This window comes from Anas acuta, chromosome 2, assembly GCF_963932015.1.
Source record: "Anas acuta chromosome 2, bAnaAcu1.1, whole genome shotgun sequence".
In the NCBI taxonomy this organism is placed as follows: Eukaryota; Metazoa; Chordata; class Aves; order Anseriformes; family Anatidae; genus Anas; species Anas acuta.
The window spans coordinates 91,663,780-91,687,049 of NC_088980.1; the positions used below are offsets into that span (position 1 = coordinate 91,663,780).

A 23,270-nucleotide genomic window follows, 5' to 3' on the forward strand; every position below is an offset into this window, starting at 1 on the left:
GGAAGAACATTTCAGTAATTATCACAAAATATACAATTTTGTAAACCTATACTGTGGGAAGATGAGTGTGATGGAGATTCACAATCAGTTTATCTTCATGATAAGAATTAGCATGAAACCTCTTTGTTAAGCCTGAGGCCAGTGGAATCACTTTATTCCGTATTTGTTAGTGCTATATATGTATTTAAGTAAGTTTAAACATGGGAGTGGTGAGGGGTGTTTCATGACCTTATAGGCGATTACAGTTTATAGCCAAATTATCTCCTGAATTACATTAACTGAAATCAATGCCTTATAGTAGATGAACAGACTGTTCCATAAAACCTTGGCAGATAAAGCATTAATAAGTGTCAGAGCTGACTTGGTCAATCGAATGATTTGCTGACGCTTCTTTTTACCACAAGTCTGCACTTTCAAGTTTAGTGCCAAAGGTTCACTATATATAGCTGAAGACAGCAAATAGATGGTCTCTTTTTGTGCAGATTCCTAACTAGCTGCCTGCTTCATAAAATCCTCGCAGGGGCAGCTTTTTCAGGCAGGAAACTAAAAACATGGTGAAGTTACAGTTACCCAATCCTGGCCTGGAGGACAGGATACCTTCCCACACAGAACTCGAGGTCCTTGAGAAAGAAGAGGCAGACTCCAGACCAAAATGGGACAACAAGGCTCAGTATATGTTGACGTGCGTAGGGTTTTGTGTGGGCTTAGGAAACGTGTGGCGGTTTCCGTATCTCTGCCAGAGCCATGGAGGAGGTATGTCTTTAATATATCTTAATTAACACCATGTATAACTAGGTTCAATCTCTTTCAGGAACAAATAATAGAATACTTTGGTTAGTACCAGTCAGTTCTTGTAGAGACAGTGATGGTCGTCTCTAGAAGACTGATGGAGAAGGTTATTTTGCAGGTTATGAGATCATGTCGCTGACAGGAGAAAAAGGACTGTTTTTATTGTGGGACGCAATCAGTCTTATGCTGTCATATAAGTGGTATGTTTTCTTAATTTAAAACTGATGCTACTTTACATACATATATACATACTTACATACATATATAATGTATATTTTTAAATATTAATACACTACTTGGCAGTATAATTCTGATCATGACCCCAAAAGATCTTTTCATAATAGGGCTTTCAATGTTTTTTGACTTATCTATTTATTGGCTGTACTGTCAGTATACGTGTAATTTATGATAACAGGAGTAACAGCACGAAAGTAGTTAACTAATTACTTTAGCTGTCGTATTATTAAGTCGTTTAAAATCCAAATATACACTAATTACCACATAATTTACTGTGACACCTTAGGGTTCAGTTCAGGACTGAGTGAACATTATAAAAGATTTGCACCAGGAGCTTGTCATGCCTTCATCAGTTTTCTGAATGTCTATTCTGCTCACCATCTACTTGCATTTCACTCCAGGATATACATAAAAAGTCTTTGTTCCTTTGAGGTATTTGATCCCGAAGGAAAACTTGTGGCTTACGTTAAATGTACAAAGAGAAACGTTTGAAAATTGTTCTTCCTCTTTACAGTGGGGACCAAGGAGGGCTCTGTGGGGAGTTACTGGCACTTAAACTACACGTTATTCAGTTGACTCACTTGAAAGAGAAGATGCTTTTAATTCTAAGATTTTTCTTCCATGGGCTGGCTTTTAGGGTTTGCAGTGCAAACTGGAGGTCATGTGCAGCACTGCCAGCTCTTGTAACAAAAAAATTACAAGTCAGACAAGAAAAGTCATAACCACCGTTCTATGTATGACTATTTCCATTTGAAAAAGTGAATGGATATCTCCAAAATTCATGGCACTTGTTGTCTTTTCAGGTTCTTCTACTTACCTTTAGAAAGTAAACACGCCCTGTTTCCCCATCCTGATTTACAGGCACTCTCCTGCTTTTCCACCAAGCTTTCCTTTCAATCTTGTTCTGGCAGAATGAAATGCAGCTGAAAAAATGAACATCCAGCAAACACAAAGAACTTGGTATACCTCATGATTTTCTGACTAATGTCATTGAAGAGATATGCATTGCTTCTGTGTGTGTATCAGTATATACACTATGTTCTAGTTCATCCATTTCTCTCTCATTATTCTGTGGCTTGTCCCTGCTCAGGAACACTAACAACAGTTATTTCCTGCTTCTTGCATCCCTAGGACTCTCAGATTTTAGGCAGAAGTTGTGAGGCAGCACGCAGCAAGGAAATGACATAGCTGGCTCCAGGATTAGAGTTACCGTACAGATATTTGTCCATATAGCTGCTTTCCCTATCAATTCTTCTGCAGAACTCCAAAAGCAGTGACTTATTATCAAAACATAACGGTGGACATCAATGCCATCTCATGGCTTCTTAGAAAGGACTCCTTATCTTCATCACGATTAAGGATGGAGAGCTGTTGTGCAATCCCTTCTCCCTCCCTGCTGCACAGTGCTCCTCAGTTTCTTCTGCTGGGTCTAAATCCACCTCACCTCCTGCCACCACTGATGTCCTCTCATTACAGTTCCTGTTCTTCAACTTCTCCCTTCAATCAGGAAAATAAAAAGCTCTTTGCTGCCTTGTGAAAGAATGGCTTTGAATTAGAACATGTCACTACCAGTATTGTGAAAACAGATCTTGAAGTTCTTCTTTTTGAAGATATTTTGGTGTTGAGATGCCTTCTATCTAGTGAGATTTTCTGGTTCCTGCATCTCTAATTCCTATTCAGCTGCATTCACAGCTCCCCGTAGGTGCATGTAGTCACTGCAGCTTGGCATCGTACCTGATTGCACAATCTCAGTCTTGCTTCATCTACTTTCAGTTGGAAATCCATATTTCCTAGACATTTATACAAATTTTGCCTTAGTCTTTGCCACTCAGCATACTGGTCAAGGAGATTAACTCATTGCTCTGGTGCCTTGGGAATCAACAACAGGCAGTATGAGGGAAAGCAGGAAGAGAAGAAAGAATGGGGAGATGGGCATACAGGCAGCGGGACCATGTTTAAAAGCTGTAAAATACATCATTACCACAGGCAAACTAGGTTTCCATATACACACAGTATAAAAGCTACAGTGTTTGCCTCAGTGTTTTCACTAGCATAATGAGATTGAAACTTCCTCTCAGGTGATAGCTCTATCTGACATTACACATAGCTTTTGTTTAACCTTTATTGAGCAACATGTCATTTAATCAAATGTTAAACATTTTAGTTTCATCCCTGATGAGTATTATTAAAAAAAAAAAAAAAGTATATTTAATATTTAAACCATCAATTAAAAAAAAAAAATCTAAGTCTACAGCTTGCATATGCCTCCAGTAAACTTTGCCACTGCATAAAGGAGAACATTTTCATCTCCATGCATAATATGCTGAATGAAATGACAACAAAGACGTCAGAGTCAATGCAGGATAGCTTCCTCACTCTGTATTTCCTTTATGTGAAATCAATAATATATTTTTTTCAATTTTAATTTAGAAAATCTTAGATTACACTTAAGCAAAAAATGTGTAATAGCTATGCAGATCTTCAAATACAACGGGTTCTGAAATACAGTACTAAAGCAAGATTAGAATGTCATATCTCAGCTGTAAGGTCTTCCAACTGGAGAGATTACTCATTATTTGTATACATTTCTACAGGGTTCATTGTAATTATTAGATAGGTGACTATAAGAAAGACATCCTTTCTCCTTTCTGTGGCTGTGCAAAGGTCATGGAGTTCCTTTATCTGATTGCTCTTCAAAGATGTGTCATGCTTAAAGACTTCTTTTATGACATCCTAATAAAAGTATCTCTAAGTATCCTGAGACCTCAGGAAAGCCCTTGAGGTTTATGGAGCACTTGTGGCATGTCCTCTTACCACAGAAGATGGCTTAATTTTAAGAGGTTTGGAGCAATAGATCGTGCTGTGCATTTGGAGAGTTATTGTGCAGGGACAGTGCTATTCCTGGATCTTGTTATCTCGGAGAGTGAAGCTTGATGTCTACCCAGACTGCTAGAGTTTTGTGAGAGGAGGTGCGCTTTGCAGTTAAGACCTGCAAAAATGGCTCAACCATGGAAAAATGGAGCCCAAAACAGAACGTCAGTCAGACTGCTTTCTACTCAAAAGTGAAAAGTTGATACTTTTTTTGTTGCTTGATTTTAAAAGAAAATGCTTCTAATTCTTCATAGTGAATGACATTTCTTAACCATCTTTGTTCCTAATGGAGATGCACCCCTCTTCTTCATCAGGCCACTGTAAGATCTTTTAGAGACTTGATTAGAAATTCTCTCCCTGATCTTGTTGCATAAGGAAATAAACAGCCTTTATAGTCCTTGTAACCATGCCTGATGGAGTTCAAGAATCATTTGGACAACACTCTGAGATATATGGTTTAACTCCTAGGTTATCCTGTGTGGAGTCAGGAGTTGGACTTAAAGATCCTTATGGGTCCCTTCCAGCCCAGGATATTCTGTGATTCTGTGAGCCATTGCTGAGGAAGACCTTTACCAGAGAGAAATGAGATTGCTATATAGCAGAGGCCTATCCAGCATCCAAAATGGGAGACAAAAATGAAAGGTCAAGATAGAACATGCCTACAAACTTTGTAGGGTCAGGTTTCAGACTCTCAGGAAGTGTCTTGGGCTTCTGGATTAAAACTGAAAGAATGCTCTGAAACTCAAATTGCTTATACAAACACAGTCACCTTGTCTCATCTTACTGTCATGAGAGTTCCTGGCCAGAGCGAGAGTTCTGGGAGAGCAAGCATGTGCCAGCCTGATACAAGATAGGAGAATATGGCATGTTTCCACCTGCTTCAATCTCCGTACACTGATAACTAACTTTATCTATGTGAAAAGCCAGAGGTTTTGCAAGTGGATGTTGTCCCACAGACACTCCCATACAGGAGGAAAGCCACCACCCGGGTGTACAGGGATGGATCACAACAGTGAGAGGGCACTTATCACATACACTGCAAATGTCCTGCAATCTGTGAAAGCAAGAGTAAAACAGCTGGGAGAAGTATTACTTACAGGAACAGGGTGGAGTACCAGCAGAGCACAAGCCCTTTGATGCCAAATCTGTGTGCACTGTCTGATCAGATGAAGAAAGGCCCTTAAGTGCTTACCAGATCATGTTCCAGCACAGCTAAGCAGGTCCTTACAGACAAAATGGGTCAGACAGTGAAGTACATTAAGCCTTTTGCATCATTACCAAGGGCTTTAGGTAGTAGTTCTATTTCCTCAGTTCTAGGGCAGAAGCTAGACCACCATCCTTCATTCCCTTCTGGCATTACAAAATGTCTGCTTTCCTCTGAGATGAGAGAGAACCAGTCAGAGGCACCTACATCTAACAGGTAGCTGCACCCCACTAATGCAAGGATCTTGTTGCAAGGAATTCACGGTCTCGGAAAGGGAAGGGATGCTGAGATATGCAAAGTGGGAAAGAAAAATGGGATACTGTCCTCCTTGGTGACGATGTCCACGTAATCCATCTCCCAAGGCGATATACTGACACAAAAGAAACAGAAGAGTCAGTAGAGTTGAAAGTTCAACAAACTTCTCTACAAATAACAATTCATATTGAATCCTTCAGTTTTTCACTAACGAAAATTATGGCCTGAGTCATATTCTTCTGGATCTCCTTTGAAACCTCTCCACTTTGTCAGTCTATATTTTTACATTGATAGCCAATTTTTAATGCATGCAAGATGAGATACATTGATTCTGAAGTATTTTAGATTTTTAGTTTAGTATTAGATATTTAGTTTAGTATTTTAGACATTTCTGTGGTGCTAAATGAAATGCTCTAAATAAGTCTGGGAATATCATGTCTATAAAATCCCTTTTGCAACTAGATTCAAAATATGTATTTTTTAGTGTATCAGCAGTTAGTCATTCAGATGTGTAACCTGTGTGTTTTCGAAGTGCTCAGCATTTTGAATAGAATTTTATGAGTTTAAATGTCAGTACCAATAGTGATTAGCAAATATTTAAAATGACAGTGAAGGACAGGTGAGTAACTAGAATTACTTGAGTTCCATAGGAGTGGAAGCAAAAAAAAAAAAAAAGCAATAAATCACAGCTGGCTGATTTCAGTATAATAGTGACTGCTTGAAACAACAGTGTTGTTTTTAGCAGACTTCATTAAAGGCCATGGAAAAATAAGACTTCGCAGTATGGATCGTTTCTAAAACTCTGGTGTATATGACATTATGAAGATACGCAACAAAACAGATGAGCACACACTTCCAAACATTAAACTGCCTTGAATTCAAAACTACAGTTTCCATTCTTCTTATTTCCTCTGTCACTTCCTATCTGATTTTCATTGCATATATGGGGAAAAAGTCAGCAAGTACCCAACCCTGAACAGTTCACAGTGTTTTGCATTTTTTAATATACTTAAGTTATTTGCTGTATAATTAGGAAGATGAAGATGTGATGACTGATAACCACAATTTCAATATGTCACAGTCTTCAAGCATTTGACTCTGCACTTTCGTATTCTGGTGTGGTGTCATATGTTTTCTCCAAGTCTGAGGAAGATAATAAGGAAACATAATAAGGAAAAAATGAATTGAAAATATTTGTCCTATACTAAACAGCCTTGTCATACGTAACAAGATTCGAACCCTGAACTTCAGATCTCTCCTACCAAAAAATAAAAACTGTTTAACTCAGCTGTCAGGAAGAGTTACTGGCCATTTTGTGGAGACAGCCTGACTGAGACTGGCACCCAGCCCCAGGCTCCTGACTAATCTTTCCAGGCATCTTGCTTAGTTCATTCAACTACTTCATATAATTTGTATGATTCACAATTATAAAACCATAAACTTTCACAGAAAAAAAAAAAATGGAAGTCATGCCAGGAAAGAAATAATATGTCTTCCATTGCCAATCCAAAGGTAGCTCCTTTGGAATTTAACCTTGGGACTGTATAATAATGGTTTATGTTTGCCACTTGGCAAAAATAAGAATTCCTACCTGAAACGTAATGAAGTTTCCTGCATGGTCAATCAGTCAAAAGCATTGTTTAGAAATTGGAGGAGGGTTTCCACAAATATGCCTACAATTCAGGCACTGTTTGAAAAGCCAGCAGAACTGAAGTTTGTACTTTATTATAGTATTTCACTGACAGGAAACATTTTTTCTTATCCATTACAGGAGCCTTCATGATCCCTTTCCTGATTTTGTTGATTCTGGAGGGTATCCCCCTGCTTCATCTTGAGTTTGCCATTGGTCAAAGGCTGAGGAAAGGCAGTGTGGGAGTCTGGAGTTCCATCCACCCTACCCTGAAAGGCGTTGGTAAGTCTGAAGAAGATATTAAAAAACACATGAGAATGCACTTGTCTCTGAACTGATAACCTTAAGAGCACAACTTCAGAATTTTACTCTGGTGTGCCATAAAAGATGCCAAGATCTGTTACTTATCCTTTCTCACTAGCTCTCCATTGATAGGTCAGACTAATCATGATAAAGCATCATGAAAATTTTGCGTCCATGTTCCCAGATACTGTGGGTCTAGTTAAAACCTTTCCATAATTTGACACCAATTTCAGGCTTCAGAGATATTGTCATTTGCTATGACAATTTACTGTTTTTACCAGTAGGACGGTCAAGTGTGCCAAAAATTTGTTTTGCAACTCTTCTATGGATAGCTAATAGTTAAATCTTCCCAAGATTGGTCTGTCAGACTCCAGCTCCATGTAAGGTTACTTTCTTATGTCTGATAGAAGTACCACACTCAAAGTCATGGAGACAGCATTTTGCAGAATATGCTTCTTCACATCTGTATGAAACTCCTGGGCATTCAAATACGCCATCTAACAATGCAGTAAAAGCTGCTTTATGCAGCTGTGTGGATGACTGAGTGCTGGCACAGGCTGCCCAGAGAGACCCCATAGTCTCCCACCTTGGAGATCTCCAAAAGTCACCTGGACATGGTCCTGGGCAGCCTGCTCTGGGTGTCCCTGCTGGAGCAGGGATTGGAGCAGATGACTTCCAGAGGCCCCTGCCAAACTCAGCCGTTCTGTGAGCCTGTGATCACCAGACACCTGAAAGCGAAGAAACGCAGCCAGTTAAGATTGCTGATGGCATCAAATGTGTCTGTAAATCAGTTACAAAAGATATTGCTAGTGGAATTTTTCAAGCTTCTTCAGAGCCCAAGAGCCCTCAGGACCTAATCATTAGCATTTAGTCTCTGCCAGAGAAGTCACAGCAGGTTACTCGGGAGCAAGTGGAGGAGGAGAAATACTGGCTCAAATCTCACGGCTTTCCACATACTGTGCCTCCTGACTGCCATAATCACCTGCAAGAAACACACACCTTTGCAGTGACATCTGAAAGAAATGGTGGAAAAGAGAAGGGAAAAGCTATAAACCATGGAATTAGAACAGTGAGGAGGGTAGAAAATTGCTGAGGACCAACAACATAAGGCTCCTACCATGATGCACACCTGTGCCCAGAGATGGGACTTGAGCCCAGTTTCCCCATTTAGTGACTGTGCTCCACTCTGTGCACTGCAAAAGAGTGCTGATTCTGGCCTTAGAGTTCCTTCCTTGAAGCATTAAGTTCATTTATTGGCATGTTTTCGAGAAGTGAAGGAGTAAAAGTATGTTTCTTTGTATTGACAGTCTGAAGAGAGGAATTATTTTCACGTCCTTGAAATCAAATTTGTTGTAGCTGCTTTAGTATTCTTATATCCGGTTGGACTGATCTTTGTTTGTTTTAATTATTATTTTCTCTCTCTCTCTTTTTTTTTTTTTCTATTTACTATGTTTTGATATGTCTTTATTAAAGAGTGCTGAAATTTATATTGTATTCTGATTTATTTTTTTTTTTTTTTTCCCCAGGCATAGCAGCAATGTTTGTATCTTTCCTAGTGGGTTTATATTACAATACTATCATTGCCTGGGTAATGTGGTACTTCTTCAACTCCTTCCAAGAGCCCCTGCCTTGGAGCACCTGTCCTGTCACTGCCAACAGAACAGGTATATTTTATGAAACACTGTATTTTGTTGCATAACACATTTCTTTATTTCTAGCAACTAGAATAATAGGAACTCTTTCTGTAAGACAACAGTAAGACAAACTAATTTCTTCAGGAATTTTAGTATTTATATTTTTTTAAAATGCATTCTCTATAAAGTACAATCAATATTTAATCTTTGAGGCAAAAATGGACTTTTTTAATATGAAACTTCTGAGCTGAATCCATTGGAACAATTTTGACAGATATGTTTACATAAAGAATATTCACAAAACAGAAGTCTAGCATAAACATTAATGTTTTCCTGATTTAGACAATGTTTCTTCATAACTAACATATGCCAGCCTGAACGACCCATTGTCTAATAGCACTTCCATGTTTCTTATGCGAGTCATCAGTGCTAGTGATAAAGATTCATGTTTCCTCACATAAGTCTTTTAACCGGGAGTAAAATGGATAATGTGCTATATGTATTGGTTTAAAATGGTGCTGAGAGTTTCACAGCTATCTGGGAGTCTTGAGTCTTGAAAGTATCTGCATATTGTAGTCAGGTTTCAGCATTCCTGTCCAGCTGAGCGGAAAATAATGGAAATTATTTATAAATATATGAGAGGGAATGTAAAGCTTTTGGCCATACCAGTGAGAGATGCCAGACACTGCCTTTCATCCACACAGTGGCAATAAACTCCAGTCCCTGTTTGCTCCCTCCCACCTCTTCTCCAACAGCCCTTTAATTGCATATTGAAAAGAAAAAGGAAAACTGCACAAAACTGTATAGAACAGGTTGTTCCCATGGCTCAGGGAGCGGCTCTTGGGAGCCGTGCTCCTCTCCTCCCAGCATCTGGACAGCAACACTTCGCGTAAGGGCAGGCCAGGGCAGAATACTGCATGGGTCAGCGCCTTGCAGGCAGCTGAGAATCCAACCTAAGCTGACAAGACCTTGAACGATGCCCCACAAAACAGGAAGGCGAAGAAAGTATTGCTGATCGGAGCAAGGAGGTGAAGAGTCGTCCGGCTGTGGGAGGCTGTGGGCAGGAGCATGGGCTCCACCAGGCAGGACACAACAGGGTGTATATGAAAAGCCCAATGCTGTTTTGTTTGGTTTTGTTTTTGTTTGACATGAGGTGGGAAGAGTGCACAACCATTGAAAAACATCTGCCTAGCTACTTTTCCTCTACTTAAAAAAAAATAAATCCATTCAATAGACATGCACGTGGAAAAAAACAACTCAGAAGTCCTCTCCACATTCTCCTTGGCTCAAGAGGATTCTAACTTTTTTGTACGAAAAAAGAGAATTTGTACAGAAAGAAGAGTCTTTGAGTGAACCTCAAATAATTTATCTGCTTTATCTGAATTAATAGAAATAACAATATCATCTGTTTCCCTGTTAAAAATATTTTTTAGGAATGTTGTTTAACATGTTCTCATTTTCTCATTAACTCAGTTTTTTTTTTTTCTGTGAAACCAGCCTCTAGGGATCTGAAATCTGCCAAGAACAAAATCACTGGCATTATGTAATATAATTTTGAACACCTGTGTTTATTTTTTTATTTTTTTTTAAATTTTTTTTCAAGCAAATAGAATAAATATAGAATGACAATTATTTTGTGTTTACAGGTTACATAGAAGAGTGTGCCAAGAGCTCCCCTGTGGATTATTTCTGGTACAGAGAAACATTAAACACTTCCACTTCTATTGCGGATTCAGGCAGTATACAGTGGTGGCTTTTGCTGTGTTTGACATGCGCATGGGGCGTACTGTACGTGTGCACAATCAGAGGCATTGAAACAACAGGAAAGGTACTCTACTTTGTTTTATACAAAACAGATGGTATGCTGTTGTGATTCCTTATTCGTACAGACCTAATCATGCTGTAGAAACTGCCTGTTTCTTTGGTGAAAGCATGTCTAAAACTACAGGTGGCATCACCGGGAATGATTTTTGGAGAAGGAAGCTGAATGAAATGGATTTTTATTTGGTGTAATTTGGTTTGATTTATGCGCACGTTGGTGTGAGCAGGTCAGCTTCCTTGTCCTTACAGATCTTAGCAGAACACTCTTTAATTATTTGTACCCTCACATTAACATTAGCCTTTAACACAGGATCAAGGTACTTGTCTTTCTGCTATTACTATTCTCTTCAAAACATACCTATAAGATTTACTTGGGTTTGTGCTAGCCCTTAGTACTCTCTGCACAAGTAACCAATATTCTGCTGTCCAGAGACGCCCTAAGATCCCATCCTTGCATTGGCAACATCAATATCAGGGTGTAGATTATTTTCCATGCTGCTTTTGAATGATGAGTTGAATTTCAACAATGACAATTTGTCTTAAGTAGAGCACTATGACTGTAAAATTATTGTCACAATATACTCACATTCTGTTTCTCTTGAGCATAGTTTTCTGTAGTATGTTGATTGCAACTCATTTGAAACTTGCCATTATTGTTTGTTAATCACAATTCCTTGTTCATTCCCCTCTCTTCTTCCCTTTGGTGCTATATTTATTGAAGTGTTTCATTGTATTTAACTGTTGTATCTACATGCTCCTTGTGCAGGCCGTGTACGTAACATCAACTCTTCCATACCTTGTGCTCACCATTTTTCTAATCCGTGGCTTGACACTGAAGGGATCAGTCAATGGGATTGTTTATCTCTTCACTCCCAACGTAAGTCACAGCCCATCCCTTGTTGAAACATGATGTAGTTCTCTCTGTAATTAACAGCTGAGTAAAAATGAATCCTCTCAGGGGTGTTTTTCTAACTATCCCTCAGACTTCTTTAAAACCTTGATTCTGACAGGTGAATCTTTCTTCACATTGGATATAAAATACACAGATGTACACATACTTTCTCCCAACCATCTGTTATTAAAGTGTCTGTTATAAAAGATGCAAGGATCATTGCAGAGGGACACAAGAAAGTTCTTTCAAGGGAGCTTGCTTTCTTTTCCTGGGGTGCTGTGTATTCTAGCTATGGACCAGTTATGCTCTCTAACTACAGAGCACCTGTCAGGGAGTTGGGAAGAGAACCCATCTAGTCGCTATGGCTATATAAAAGACCTAGGAGAATGGCTTAACAATACAACAGCTTTTAAGCAAAATTAAAAGAGCTTTCATGTTCCATGAGCAGACCTCTGAGTGGTCATTGCTAATGCTAAACAACATAAACCTTTTTCTGGAAACAGGCATGGCAGCTGTCAGCTATGGAAAGTAATTTCTTTATCAATTTTCAAAATACTTGCAGAAAACCTACAGGTTTTCTTTTTGAAAGCAATTAAGTTTGCCAAAAGTGCTAAACTTTTGTTTTTAACATTCCTCAAAAATGGTAAATTCTGCATGACCAATATTCTTCTTTTAATTATTGTTTTAAATTCTTCATATTCAGTGTAAATAGCCATGGTATACAATCTTAAAGCTGTATGTCTGATACCTCAGGTTACTGAGCTGGCTAACCCAGTGACGTGGCTGGATGCGGGTGCTCAAGTGTTTTACTCTTTCTCCCTGGCCTTTGGAGGTCTCATTTCATTCTCCAGTTACAACTCTGTTCAGTAAGTATCCAGACGAAAACCAATTTTTTTTATGAATATTTCATTCTTTCAAATGAAGCCTGTCCATTCCTGCTCCATCATTAGTCAGTAATTACCTGAGATGGGAACACCATCCCCTCAAACAGGTAAGGCACAGCTCATCTTGCTGATCCTAGCTCTCATAAGCCAAGATTTCAGGTCCCAGCTGGCTGGCTTCCTGCAGAAAGATGGCATGGGTCAGGCTGGAAAGAAGAAGCCTGGCTACCTGCCACTAGGAGCTTCCTGAGCAGGGCTGCTCAGCGTGTGGTGTTGCTGTTTGTCTCCACACTGCTGGAGACAGGTGATGTTACAAGCATTTCAAAGCAATTAGCAGACTGTGGCTTAAATCTTTGCTTTAGGGATTGGAAGATATATTGAGGCATTTTAAAATTCAAATTCAGTTGCTTCCTTTATGTATGTGATGAGGCCAGGGAAGAGATGGAGTACCAACTCCCTTTGTCCAGGACTGACCCAACAAGCAAATTACCTCCCAAAATTTTGGAACAATGACCTATCCCTTCAGCATTCTCCTTTTGAAAGATAAACCGTGTGTCATTCCCTTAACCTAATATTATTGACAAATATCTCCAAATTAAGTTTCAGATATCTAGTTTGGTCCCATTCATAACAAGGAGGAGCTTGAGCATCTCACCTTCTCTAAGAGAAAGAATTATTTTAATCAAGCCTGCCATTGACAATCTCATGGTACAGTGGAAAAACTGACAACAGAGGACAGCAAAAAAAAAAATAAAAATAAAAATCAATTTAATGCCCTCCACCCCTTATAAATCTACTTGCAAAACTATGAATCAGGAAAGGTCACAGTGCCACAAGTCTTTGTTGGCTTTCCCTCAAAGGTAATCATAAAATTATACGTGACAACATCAAATTACTCTGAAGAGTCTTGCCTTGCCCAAGAGAAATACAATATCTAGAGCTTTACAGCCTTCTAATAAAACCATTAACTAATTTCATATTGATTTTTTATCTTCTCTCTCAGATGAAAGTCTCTTTCTGGCTCTGCAGTTTTTCCATCTCAGCACAGATACTTTGGCAAGAAATATCTGCAGCAAAAAAGTCTCTACAAAGCAGTTTAGCTTTCTCAATGGAATAGGGAGCCTGTATGACCTTGCCAGCATAACCTTCCCATAGTATTTCAAAGGGTGGGGGCATTTTGAGCCATTTTTTTTCCATCAGTCAAACAAAACTGTTCCTAAATAGTCTCGGCTACCACAGCTTCACTGTACTGCAGTTTTATAGAAGCTTTTGTACACCTTTTCCTTTTGATTGAGTTCAAACCCAAATCTTTCACCCCACAGCAGAATAGCCCAGCTGCTAAGATACAGCCTACGCCAACAGGCATGAGAACACGTGCATTCTAGGCACAAAAACAAGACATACTTTCTTTGCCCCTCCTGTTTTAATCTCCAAAAGACTGTGGAAAAAAAAAAAAAAAAAGAGGCAATTATTCCTTATTCATAGGATTATTTGAGAAGATTGAAGATTAAAAAAAAAAAAAAAAGGAAGAGCATAGCTATTAAATTGCTTCAGGCACCAAGTTTTAATTCACTGAATCTTAACAGCTGTACTCAAATATTGTTAGAGGGCATATTGATGTACCTATGCATCTGCAGACTACTTTTTTGTTAGTCTTGGTAGCCAGCTTTTAGTATTTATTTTGTGAACGTGCTTGAAATCCATTGTTTTTTCTCTCTGAATTCCAGCAACAACTGTGAGAAAGATGCTGTGATTATCTCAGTGATCAATGGTTTCACATCTGTCTATGCAGCGACTGTCATATACTCCATCATTGGATTCAGAGCCACAGAAAGATACGATGACTGTTTTGACAGGTAAGTTAATGAAAAAGAAAAAGAAAAAAAAAGAATATACAGATGTTTGTTTGGCTGAGGCAGTTCTCTTAGTCTGATGATAATGCTTTTGTCGTTTCTGAACAATTACAGCTCCTGACCCACATGGTATCAGACCACCCATTACTCCAGAAAATCAAAATCATCCCACAGGGGGGGGAAATTGTTTGTGCCACCTTATTTCCTACAAAGATGTCACATAAGCAACCATATTTTACATTATTCCCTGGTGTTTCCAAAAGTAATAGGGGAGCAGGAAGACATTCCATATTTGAATGGTGTTTTTTTGTAGTTGTTGTTGTTTTCCTGAAACAGTAATTTCAAATATAACTGCAGTTAATGTGCAGTTAATGTCTACCAACATAAAGCATTGCTTCCTTTGAATAAAAGGCATTGTGTTCTTAACAACTTGAGGATCAGAATGAATCCCGATGCTGCTTACAAATAAATAATTTCAAAGTACTTGTATTTCACTTTTACAGAAACATTCTCACCTTGATGAATGCATTTGACTTGCCAGAAGGCAATGTAACCCAAGATAACTTTGAACAAATGCAGCAGTTATGCAACATGACTAATCCAACGGTTTTTGCAAGCCTTAAGTTTGAAACCTGTGATCTGAAAACTTTCTTGAATGATGTAAGTTGTACACTCTAGCTCATATCAATACCATTAATACTGTAGAAACTATAACAACATTTTTTTTTTGACTGTTTTTCATCATGAGTGTGGGTTTTTTTTGGTTTGTTTCTACAGTTTGTTTGTTTCTACACTGTTGGAGCCCACTGACTAAGGTTTTCTTAGAATGCCCTTGTACTAAAGAATTACTTCTGTTTATCCCATATAATATCATTTTGCTTTTGAGGAGATAAGCAGTTTAATTCCTCTGATAAGTACTGGCAACATGTCAGAAAAGAACCTGAACACACAAGCGCTCCAGGCTGACCTGCTATTCCTGGCTAAACAGAGGCAGGCGTTTCTCTGCAATTACCTGTTTGCAACTGTGGTGGGAAAGAAAATACGATGAGAAATAAGGGAGAGACTCCCAGAGCGAGGCAAGCCCTGCCCTGATCAGTACAGGTGTGCCACTACACGGGAAGGATGAACCTTGACACTGAGGCTAAAAGAAACGGTACAAGAAGGATTTGTGACTAAATCCATATACCTGGGATTTTATATTTTTAAAACATATATATATATACTTATATATATGTTGAAAAGGTGGGGAATTACAGATCAATACAGGTATCTATAAAATCCAGAGGACTGGAAACCTTGGCTCAGCCTCTTCAGACGGGACAGCCCGTTCTGGTACCTCACAAGGCATTACACACAGCAGGGAGCAGACGCACAGCAGACTCAGATTTGCTGCCAAGCTGGCATCCAGAGTCCTGAAATTTTTATTTTATAGGCTAAGCAGTGTTGTCACATCATTTCTATTGCAAGCAACATGAATATATTGAAAAATGAAATCATAACTCAAAGTGTCTTCTGGCACACATGATGTACAAACTACTCTCCTACCACTAATAAACTTTTTTGTTGTTGTTGTTTATATAATCCTTTGACAGTTTATCATTGCTACCATTTTCCACCACAGTCTCACTTAGTGGTAGTGCTTTATGGATGGCAGAACTATGCTAGAATAAACAGCCAATCAAGGGTAAAATGGTATCACACAGCTTTTTCATTTTCAGTTCCATGAAATAGGATTTGTATTATAATTACAGTAAATACATTGCTGCATTGGGAGGTCTTTGTGGAAACAAAAAGCATAATTATTGTGGTGTGGTGTAGTATACACCAACTCTAGTGAATACAGATGTAAATTTAAAGTCTGTGTGAATTAGTGAGCCTAATTTTTGGAGCTTCTGAAATCTTCCACAGGGAGTTGAAGGAACTGGCTTAGCCTTTATTGTCTTCACTGAAGCTATCACCAAGATGCCTGTCTCACCTTTGTGGTCCATCCTCTTCTTCATCATGCTATTCTGCTTGGGTTTGTCATCTATGTTTGGAAACATGGAAGGTGTGCTTGTACCTTTACAAGATCTTAACATTATACCCCCTAAATGGCCTAAGGAACTTGTTACAGGTAAGTGCTTTATCAGAGACAAGTGATGCCCACTCCCACCTCTTCAATGAGTAGTTTATATGCTACAAAAGGCAGTATTAATCATGTGGAATAATGGCAAGTTTGTTCTAAAATTCATCGGATCATAGAAGTGTTTGGGTTGGAAGGGACCCTAAAGATCATCTTGTTCCAACCCCCTGGCATGGGCAGGGACACCTCCCACCAGACCAGGTTGCCCAAAGCCCCATTCAGCCTGGCCTTGAGCACCTCCAGGGATGGGGCATCCACAGCTTCTCTGGGCAGCCTGTGCCAGTGCCTCACCACCCTCTGAGCGAAGGATTTCCTCCTAACATCTAATCTCCCCTCTTTTAATTTAAAACCATTCCTCTTTGTCCTATCACTATCTGTCTGACCAACAAATCAGTCACCATCTTTTTATAAGCCCCCTTTAAGTACTGAAAGGCTGCAATGAGACCTACCCGGAGCCTTCTCTTCTCTAGGCTGAACATCCGCAACTCTCTCAGCCTCTTTTCACAGGAGAGGTGCTCCAGCCTTGTGGCCCTCCTCTGGACCCACTCTAACAGCCCCACATACTTCTTGTGCTGGGGCCCCAGGCCTGGATGCAGCACTACAAGTTGGGGCCTCTCAGGGCCAGAGCAGAGGGGCACAATCCCTTCCCTCCTTCCACCTGCTGGCCACCCCTCTGTAGATGCAGCCCAGGATGCAGTTGGGCTGCAAGCACTCACTGTTGGATTGTGTCAAGCTTTTTGTCCACCAGAAACCCCAAGTCCTCTGCAGGGCTGCTCTCCATGAGTTCTCCCAGTCTGTGCTCGTGTCTGGGATTGCAGCGCCCAGGTGCAGCGCCTTGCTCTTGACCTTGTTGAACCTCATTAGGTTCACATGGGCCTACTTCTCAAGCTTGTCCAGGTCCCTCTGGATCGCATCCCTTCCTTCTGTTGCATCAACTACACCACTCAGCTTGGTGTCATCTGCAAACTTGCTGAGGGTGCACTTGATCCCACTGTCCATGTCACTGATATTAAACAGTACCAGTCCCAGGATGGACTCTTGAGTGAAACCAATCACGGGCCTCCACCTGGACATAGAGCCATTCACCACCACTCTCTGTGTGCAGCCATCTAGCTAGTTCCTTATCCACTGATGTGCATTTTCCTCAGGCAAGCTTTCTGCAAGGCAAGGTAGCTCCACAGCAGCAGCAGAGGCTGCCCTGATTGCCTGAACATGGCTGTGGTGCTCTGAGACAAGCAAATCAGTACACCTGAGGAGCTCAGAAGTCTGCCCAGTTTCACTTGGTTTTGTTTGAATGGTTGGGTTTGGTTTGGTTTTGTTGTTGTTGTAGTTTGTTTGCTTGCTTGTTTTTTCTTCTTTCTGTGTCTAAACCTACTGTTTTCTGTTTTTTTTTTCGTTTTTTTTTTTTTTTTTTTTTTTTTTTTTTGTCTTTCACAGGTCTCATCTGTGCAGGGTCTTACCTGATAGCTTTTATTTTTGTCCTGGCGTCTGGTAATTACTGGCTGAGTTTGTTCGACAGTTTTGCTGGCTCTATTCCTTTGCTAATAATCGCATTTTGTGAGATGTTTTCAGTTGTCTACATTTACGGAATAGACAGGTATGAAAGAAAGTTAAATTTCACTAGAAAATAGCATGTAAATAGAGTGGTTGTCTAGCTGCAATCTTGCTACAACTCAATGCACACTGTTTCTGTTAGAGAAATTTCTAGAATTATGCAACTGTAGTTTAGGGTGGCTTATATGATTTAGGTTTCTAAAATAGATCTCAACAAGACAAAAAGATGATTTTTTAAGGATTTGATGGGGATTTTTGTTTGTACATGAAAGCTTTCCACTTTTCTGTTAATACGCTGTGACAGATAATGCTCTATAACAGCCAGCTGAAATAAGCACATCCCTAAGGTACAGAAAGAGAATATTAAGCATTACCAAGTACCCTAGAGTAAAATAATATGAGTGCAAATAATTTATTTTTAAAATAAGCTTTGTTATATACTTATTTGCAACAATTATATAAATGCCACTATAGCTCACTTACAGTGTAAATATGGTGGCATTCACAACAAACCCTCTTCAGAATAATTACATGAAGTATTTAATTAGTAGAAGCACAGTACAAACACACTGAGCTAAAAGCTTAAAACACAGGTCTGTTGCAGGAATGTTTAAAATGAGTGCTAGATGATGGTGTGCAAAGCAGGCATCCTCCTGCAGGTTGCAGATACTGTTTTACAACAGGATGCAAATCCAAGGCTACGGAGATATGCTCCTCTTGTGTTCAGGACTTTATCTATTTTAGCAGTGAGTAATTCTCCTAACAACTTTTTAGAGATGTAATAAACCCACCTTTTAGAGATGTAATTTCTCCACCTTTCCATTCATAATTAATATGAAAATATTATGGGGACCTTCAACCACCTGTAGCTGCTGCTTGAGTCTGTGCCAGCCCTCTGGCTGTGCAGCTCTTGGCAATGGGGTGAAGGACCTCTGGCTCCTGCTCCAATACTTACAGTTTGATACCTGAGGAGGTACGAGTCCGTTTAGGTAAATTAGGTGAGCACAGGGAGGACCCTGGTGAAAGAATGCTTATTTTAATTTGGTGAGGACAGAAAAGTCTTGTTTGATCACTTTTCCTTCCTCTTAAAATCTCACAACACTTTACACAGACAAACTAAAACTATTCCCAGGATATAAACATGGGTCTAGGCCATTGTGGGATTGATTCAGATAGGAGCTTCAATGCCAGCCTTTAATGTCCCACTTTAATAGCCACTGCATGTCCCTGCAGATGGTATCTGGGTTTCCTGTAGAGTGGTTGGAGGCAGTGGGGCATTTCAGAGGGCTGGCAAAGGGCACCAGCATGCTGGTGGGAAAAGTGAGGACAGGAGATGCTCTCAGCTTGTCAGGGCTGCCCCAAGGTGGTGTTATCTGCTCCAGAGGAGTGTCCATGATCTTCTTCTCAAAATCTGAAGAAGAGTCACTGGTAAAATGGTGGCTCTCCTTGCAGAAGGAGGACTTGCGAGTTATCCATGACAGGGACTGGAACATGGAGCTCCTCTTTCCCCACCTCAGCTCCACTGCCACATCCTACCCATTCTCTCCTGCCTCCAAAGTTTTGGGTCGCCCATAAGATGTGGCCCTGCCTTGGCAGGAGCAGTGAAGGATGCTCTCTCTGTTTCTTCCACAACTGGCAGACAGAGCAGAGCACTCCACACAGAGGGGCAAAGGGCATTTATACAGGGAAAAGAAGGAACCTCCTCTAGCTCAACATTGCATGGTTGGTGTTCACCACCTTTGCAGGGCTGCCGAGAGATGCAGCACAGTGTGCTGCCTCCCCAGGGCTTGCCCATGGGACTGCATCAGGTAAAACAACAATAGAAGCCCCAAACTGCCAAACTAATTTTTATTTAGGCAATGTGTGCACGTAGCACTTGTAGGGGTCATAAACTAGATTCAGGACAATATCACTTGCAATGCAGAGTTAGATTCTTCCTGTGGAGACATTTTTGTCCCATTTTCCATTGTGCGCTCTGTGCTTAACCTAAATGACACATTTCTAGGTGTCCTTCATGAAACAAGCGTAAAGCTAAATACTACTTCAGTAGTCAGCCTGAGAAAACTGGTAGAAATCCAGATTAAACAAGTATTATTTTTAGAATCTAATTTTTAAATTTGCTCCAATTTGCTTCCTCTTAATATTGTGTCAATTCTTTTAATTGATGCAGTTCTGAAATGCTTACAAAAATCCTAAAACACTGCAACATATTATAGGGAAACTCTGTCTACACTGATTCTTTCTTGCTGGAACTACTTTGTATATAGCTCACAGAATTGTTTAAGAAAGTACATTTCTGGAACTAATTTTCCTGACTTACTTCTGGGAGATATGAGTTAGAAACTTTTAGCATGGTTACAGCAATATCTGCCTAAATTCACACTGCTGGGGCTTACCTCCTGATGTCATTGCCAGTCCTGACACAGGGACCAAGGCAAAGTCCGAGGAAGCACAGCTAGGTGTCATTTGAACTTTCCTGCTTCTGAGCAGGCAGCCTTTGATCCTTTCCTGTTTTTATGGCTCTGAACTTCCTGTTTTCGTCCCTAGGTTTAACAAGGATATTGAGTTCATGATTGGACACAAGCCCAATATCTTCTGGCAGGTGACCTGGAGAGTTATCAGCCCTCTCATTATGTTAGTTATCTTCTTCTTCTATTTTGTGGTGAAGGTCAATGAAGAACTGCTCTACAGTGTCTGGGATCCTAGCTATGTAAGTATAGAAAACCAACTCATTTATTCAGAGTTACTGGATATATTCTTCTTTAATTCCAGAGACATATTAATTTCCCACCTGAAACAGGTTGCAGGTAAAAAACTTGTTACAAAACATAAAGCCATAAAAAAAATAACACTTAGAAAAATAAGTCCTGATTTGTACTGCCTACAACTGATACACAGCAGCACCTGAGCAGCTTTTCTAAATTGGGTAAAGCCCAAACATTAATCCAGTTGTCAGGTAAGACTGGAACAGGACCACTTAAACAGACATCAGTTCCATGGTAGGGGTTATAGAAGAGCTGGAAATGTCACAACCTTTCTGTGTTGACAAAAGACCAAGTCTGTGAAGGCATTTTGATATTGAATGTGTTTACATGTGCACTTAAGACCACAGAACTGGAGTAGTGCTGGTTACTCAATGCTAACAGAAGAAATTAATATTCTCCTACCCAGATTTCTTCTTCACTCTTCCAAGTATACTTGCATCATTTGAATTATAATTAGGCTAATAAATTACCTACATTACCTTTCCTCCCCTTGAAGAATAATAAGCTGTATGTGGTACCGGGGAGGGCATAACAAGACAAAGGAAGGGGACCCATCATTTTCCCCAGGACCTCATCTCTTCTTCCCTGCCTACCTAGCTCTGATTTTTTGCTCTCTGGCCTTATAAAAGTCAGCATTCTTGGGGCAAAGACAGGCATACAGCGCATTAAGTTTGTGAAGGTCACCTTTTATTTTAATAATACTTTTATTTTAATAAGACAGGAGAGAAAGGAAGATAGGGAAATGGGGCTTCTCTCTCCTCTCCCTCCTCCACCAGCTCCATTCCTCAAAACCCTGATGGTGCTCCCACACCCTGCTCTCAGCCTGCCTGCCCATGGGCTATTTGGCCACCAAGCCTTGGTTCCCCTGCAGCAGCCCCTGCTCCTCACCGTATTTTTTCTCCCCATCGCTTCTAAGAAAAAAATAAATCCCAGATGACTGAGACTGCAACCCTTAAGCTGGAAACTGCTCTGGAAGCAGCAAATGGCTGTTCCTCGTGTCTAGCTGCTGCTGTGGTCCTGTTTCTGTTCTATTAAAATACTGAACAAGTACATGCTCACGGGTATATGCTCCACATGGCTTCCTACAGCTTGCTTGTTTGTTCTTTCAGGAAGAGTTCCCAAAAACACAGAAGGTTGGATATCCCAATTGGGTGTATGCTATTATTGTAATACTTGCCGGCGTGCCGAGTTTGGTCATCCCCGCCTTTGCCATCTACAAAGCCATCAGAAATTGCTATCAGAAGAAAAAGGATCGCACAGGCCTTATAGGAGCCATATCTGAGACTTCCGTCAATGGAAACTTAAAGAATTCAGCATAAAGCCCTGTAAAAATGTGGAAGAATGCCACAAGAAGAAAGGAAAAAAATTTCTTTAAGAATCCAGAATTAATTTTGTTGCCATAAAAGGATAACTGTGTGCTGTTTCCAGGTAAATATTTGTTCTCTTTACAATGCAATGTTCTGTGAAGAGGTAATAGCTTGGATCCTGGAAGCAAAGCGTCCACCTTTGCAAGTGATGGGAGCACCAGGCCAAATCCTTTATCCTGCTTCTGGTTTTGAAGCCAGCTTGTTTGAAACTGTCTTGGAGGTCTCTGTCTGCGGATGCACTGCGCTTGGCAAGCCATAAGTGACTCTTCCATGTCCGATCATGCTGGTTGGGTTACCAATCTGAAGGGTAATTTTATACTGACTTCTCTTGCACCTTAAATTGTTTTTACTTTACATGCCACCGTGTTGCACAAAGCCACCAATATTATATCTCATACAGAAGTTGAAAATATTTAATAAAAAACATTTCTAAGTATGGAAATGAGATTTTGTGTATTTTATTTTATTTATATATGTGTATTATTAACTGCCTATGATGTCCAAGCACATGGGCACTCACACACCTACCTTGATATTGTTTTGTGCTTCACGTTTCTGTGTGAGGCAGGGGAGGTAAGTCAGCAGTCCCATTCCTTACGTGGTCTCTGGAGAGAGAAAGGAGCACCACAGAGAGGGTGGTCAAGCATTGGAACAGGCTGCCCAAGGAAGTGGTGGAGTCTCCATCCCTGGAGGCGTTTAAGAGACATGAGGACATGGCACTAAGGGACATGGTTTAGTGGTGGGACTTGGTGATCTTGAAGGTCTTTTCCAACTCTACATAGACTCTAGAGTATAATTTTAGAGTATATCCACACCAAACTGAGAGGTGATTTTCCTACTGAGAAAAGCTCAGCCACTGAGAATGGACTCAGCTGAGCCTGAAGCAGTTGGCTGCAGGTGGCAGGGATAGAGGTGAGCGTGCTGCTTTCTGTGGCATGTACTGAAGTGGTTTGAAGTGCAAAACAGCAAAACCCTGGTATTTTGGACAGAAAACAAAAAAAAGTCATTCTCACAGGCTTTCATTTGAAGGCAAGCACTCAGCTGTTACATTCCTCAGTAACTATTTAATGAACAATAAAAATAGTCACTTGG

General features: G+C 40.1%; 1 protein-coding gene across 1 annotated transcript; it reads left to right on the forward strand.

Moving 5' to 3' along the window:
- Positions 1-450: 450 nt before the first annotated feature.
- Positions 451-22,620, forward strand: LOC137850794 (sodium-dependent neutral amino acid transporter B(0)AT1). Its single transcript, XM_068671214.1, has 12 exons — positions 451-753; positions 7,128-7,268; positions 8,816-8,953; positions 10,570-10,751; positions 11,511-11,621; positions 12,390-12,502; positions 14,245-14,373; positions 14,874-15,030; positions 16,279-16,483; positions 17,930-18,089; positions 20,594-20,756; positions 21,921-22,620. The coding sequence occupies exons 1-12, from the start codon at positions 552-554 to the stop codon at positions 22,128-22,130; spliced, it is 1,911 nt and encodes a 636-aa protein (XP_068527315.1). The 5' UTR covers positions 451-551; the 3' UTR covers positions 22,131-22,620.
- Positions 22,621-23,270: the final 650 nt, after the last annotated feature.

Excerpts from the sequence above, each read along its gene's own strand:
- LOC137850794 (XM_068671214.1), top strand. The coding sequence starts at position 552 with ATGGTGAAGTTACAGTTACCCAATCCTGGCCTGGAGGACAGGATACCT. Across the intron at positions 7,269-8,815 it reads CCCTACCCTGAAAGGCGTTG|GCATAGCAGCAATGTTTGTA; the intron begins GTAAGTCTGAAG and ends TTTTTTCCCCAG. Across the intron at positions 10,752-11,510 it reads GCATTGAAACAACAGGAAAG|GCCGTGTACGTAACATCAAC; the intron begins GTACTCTACTTT and ends CTCCTTGTGCAG.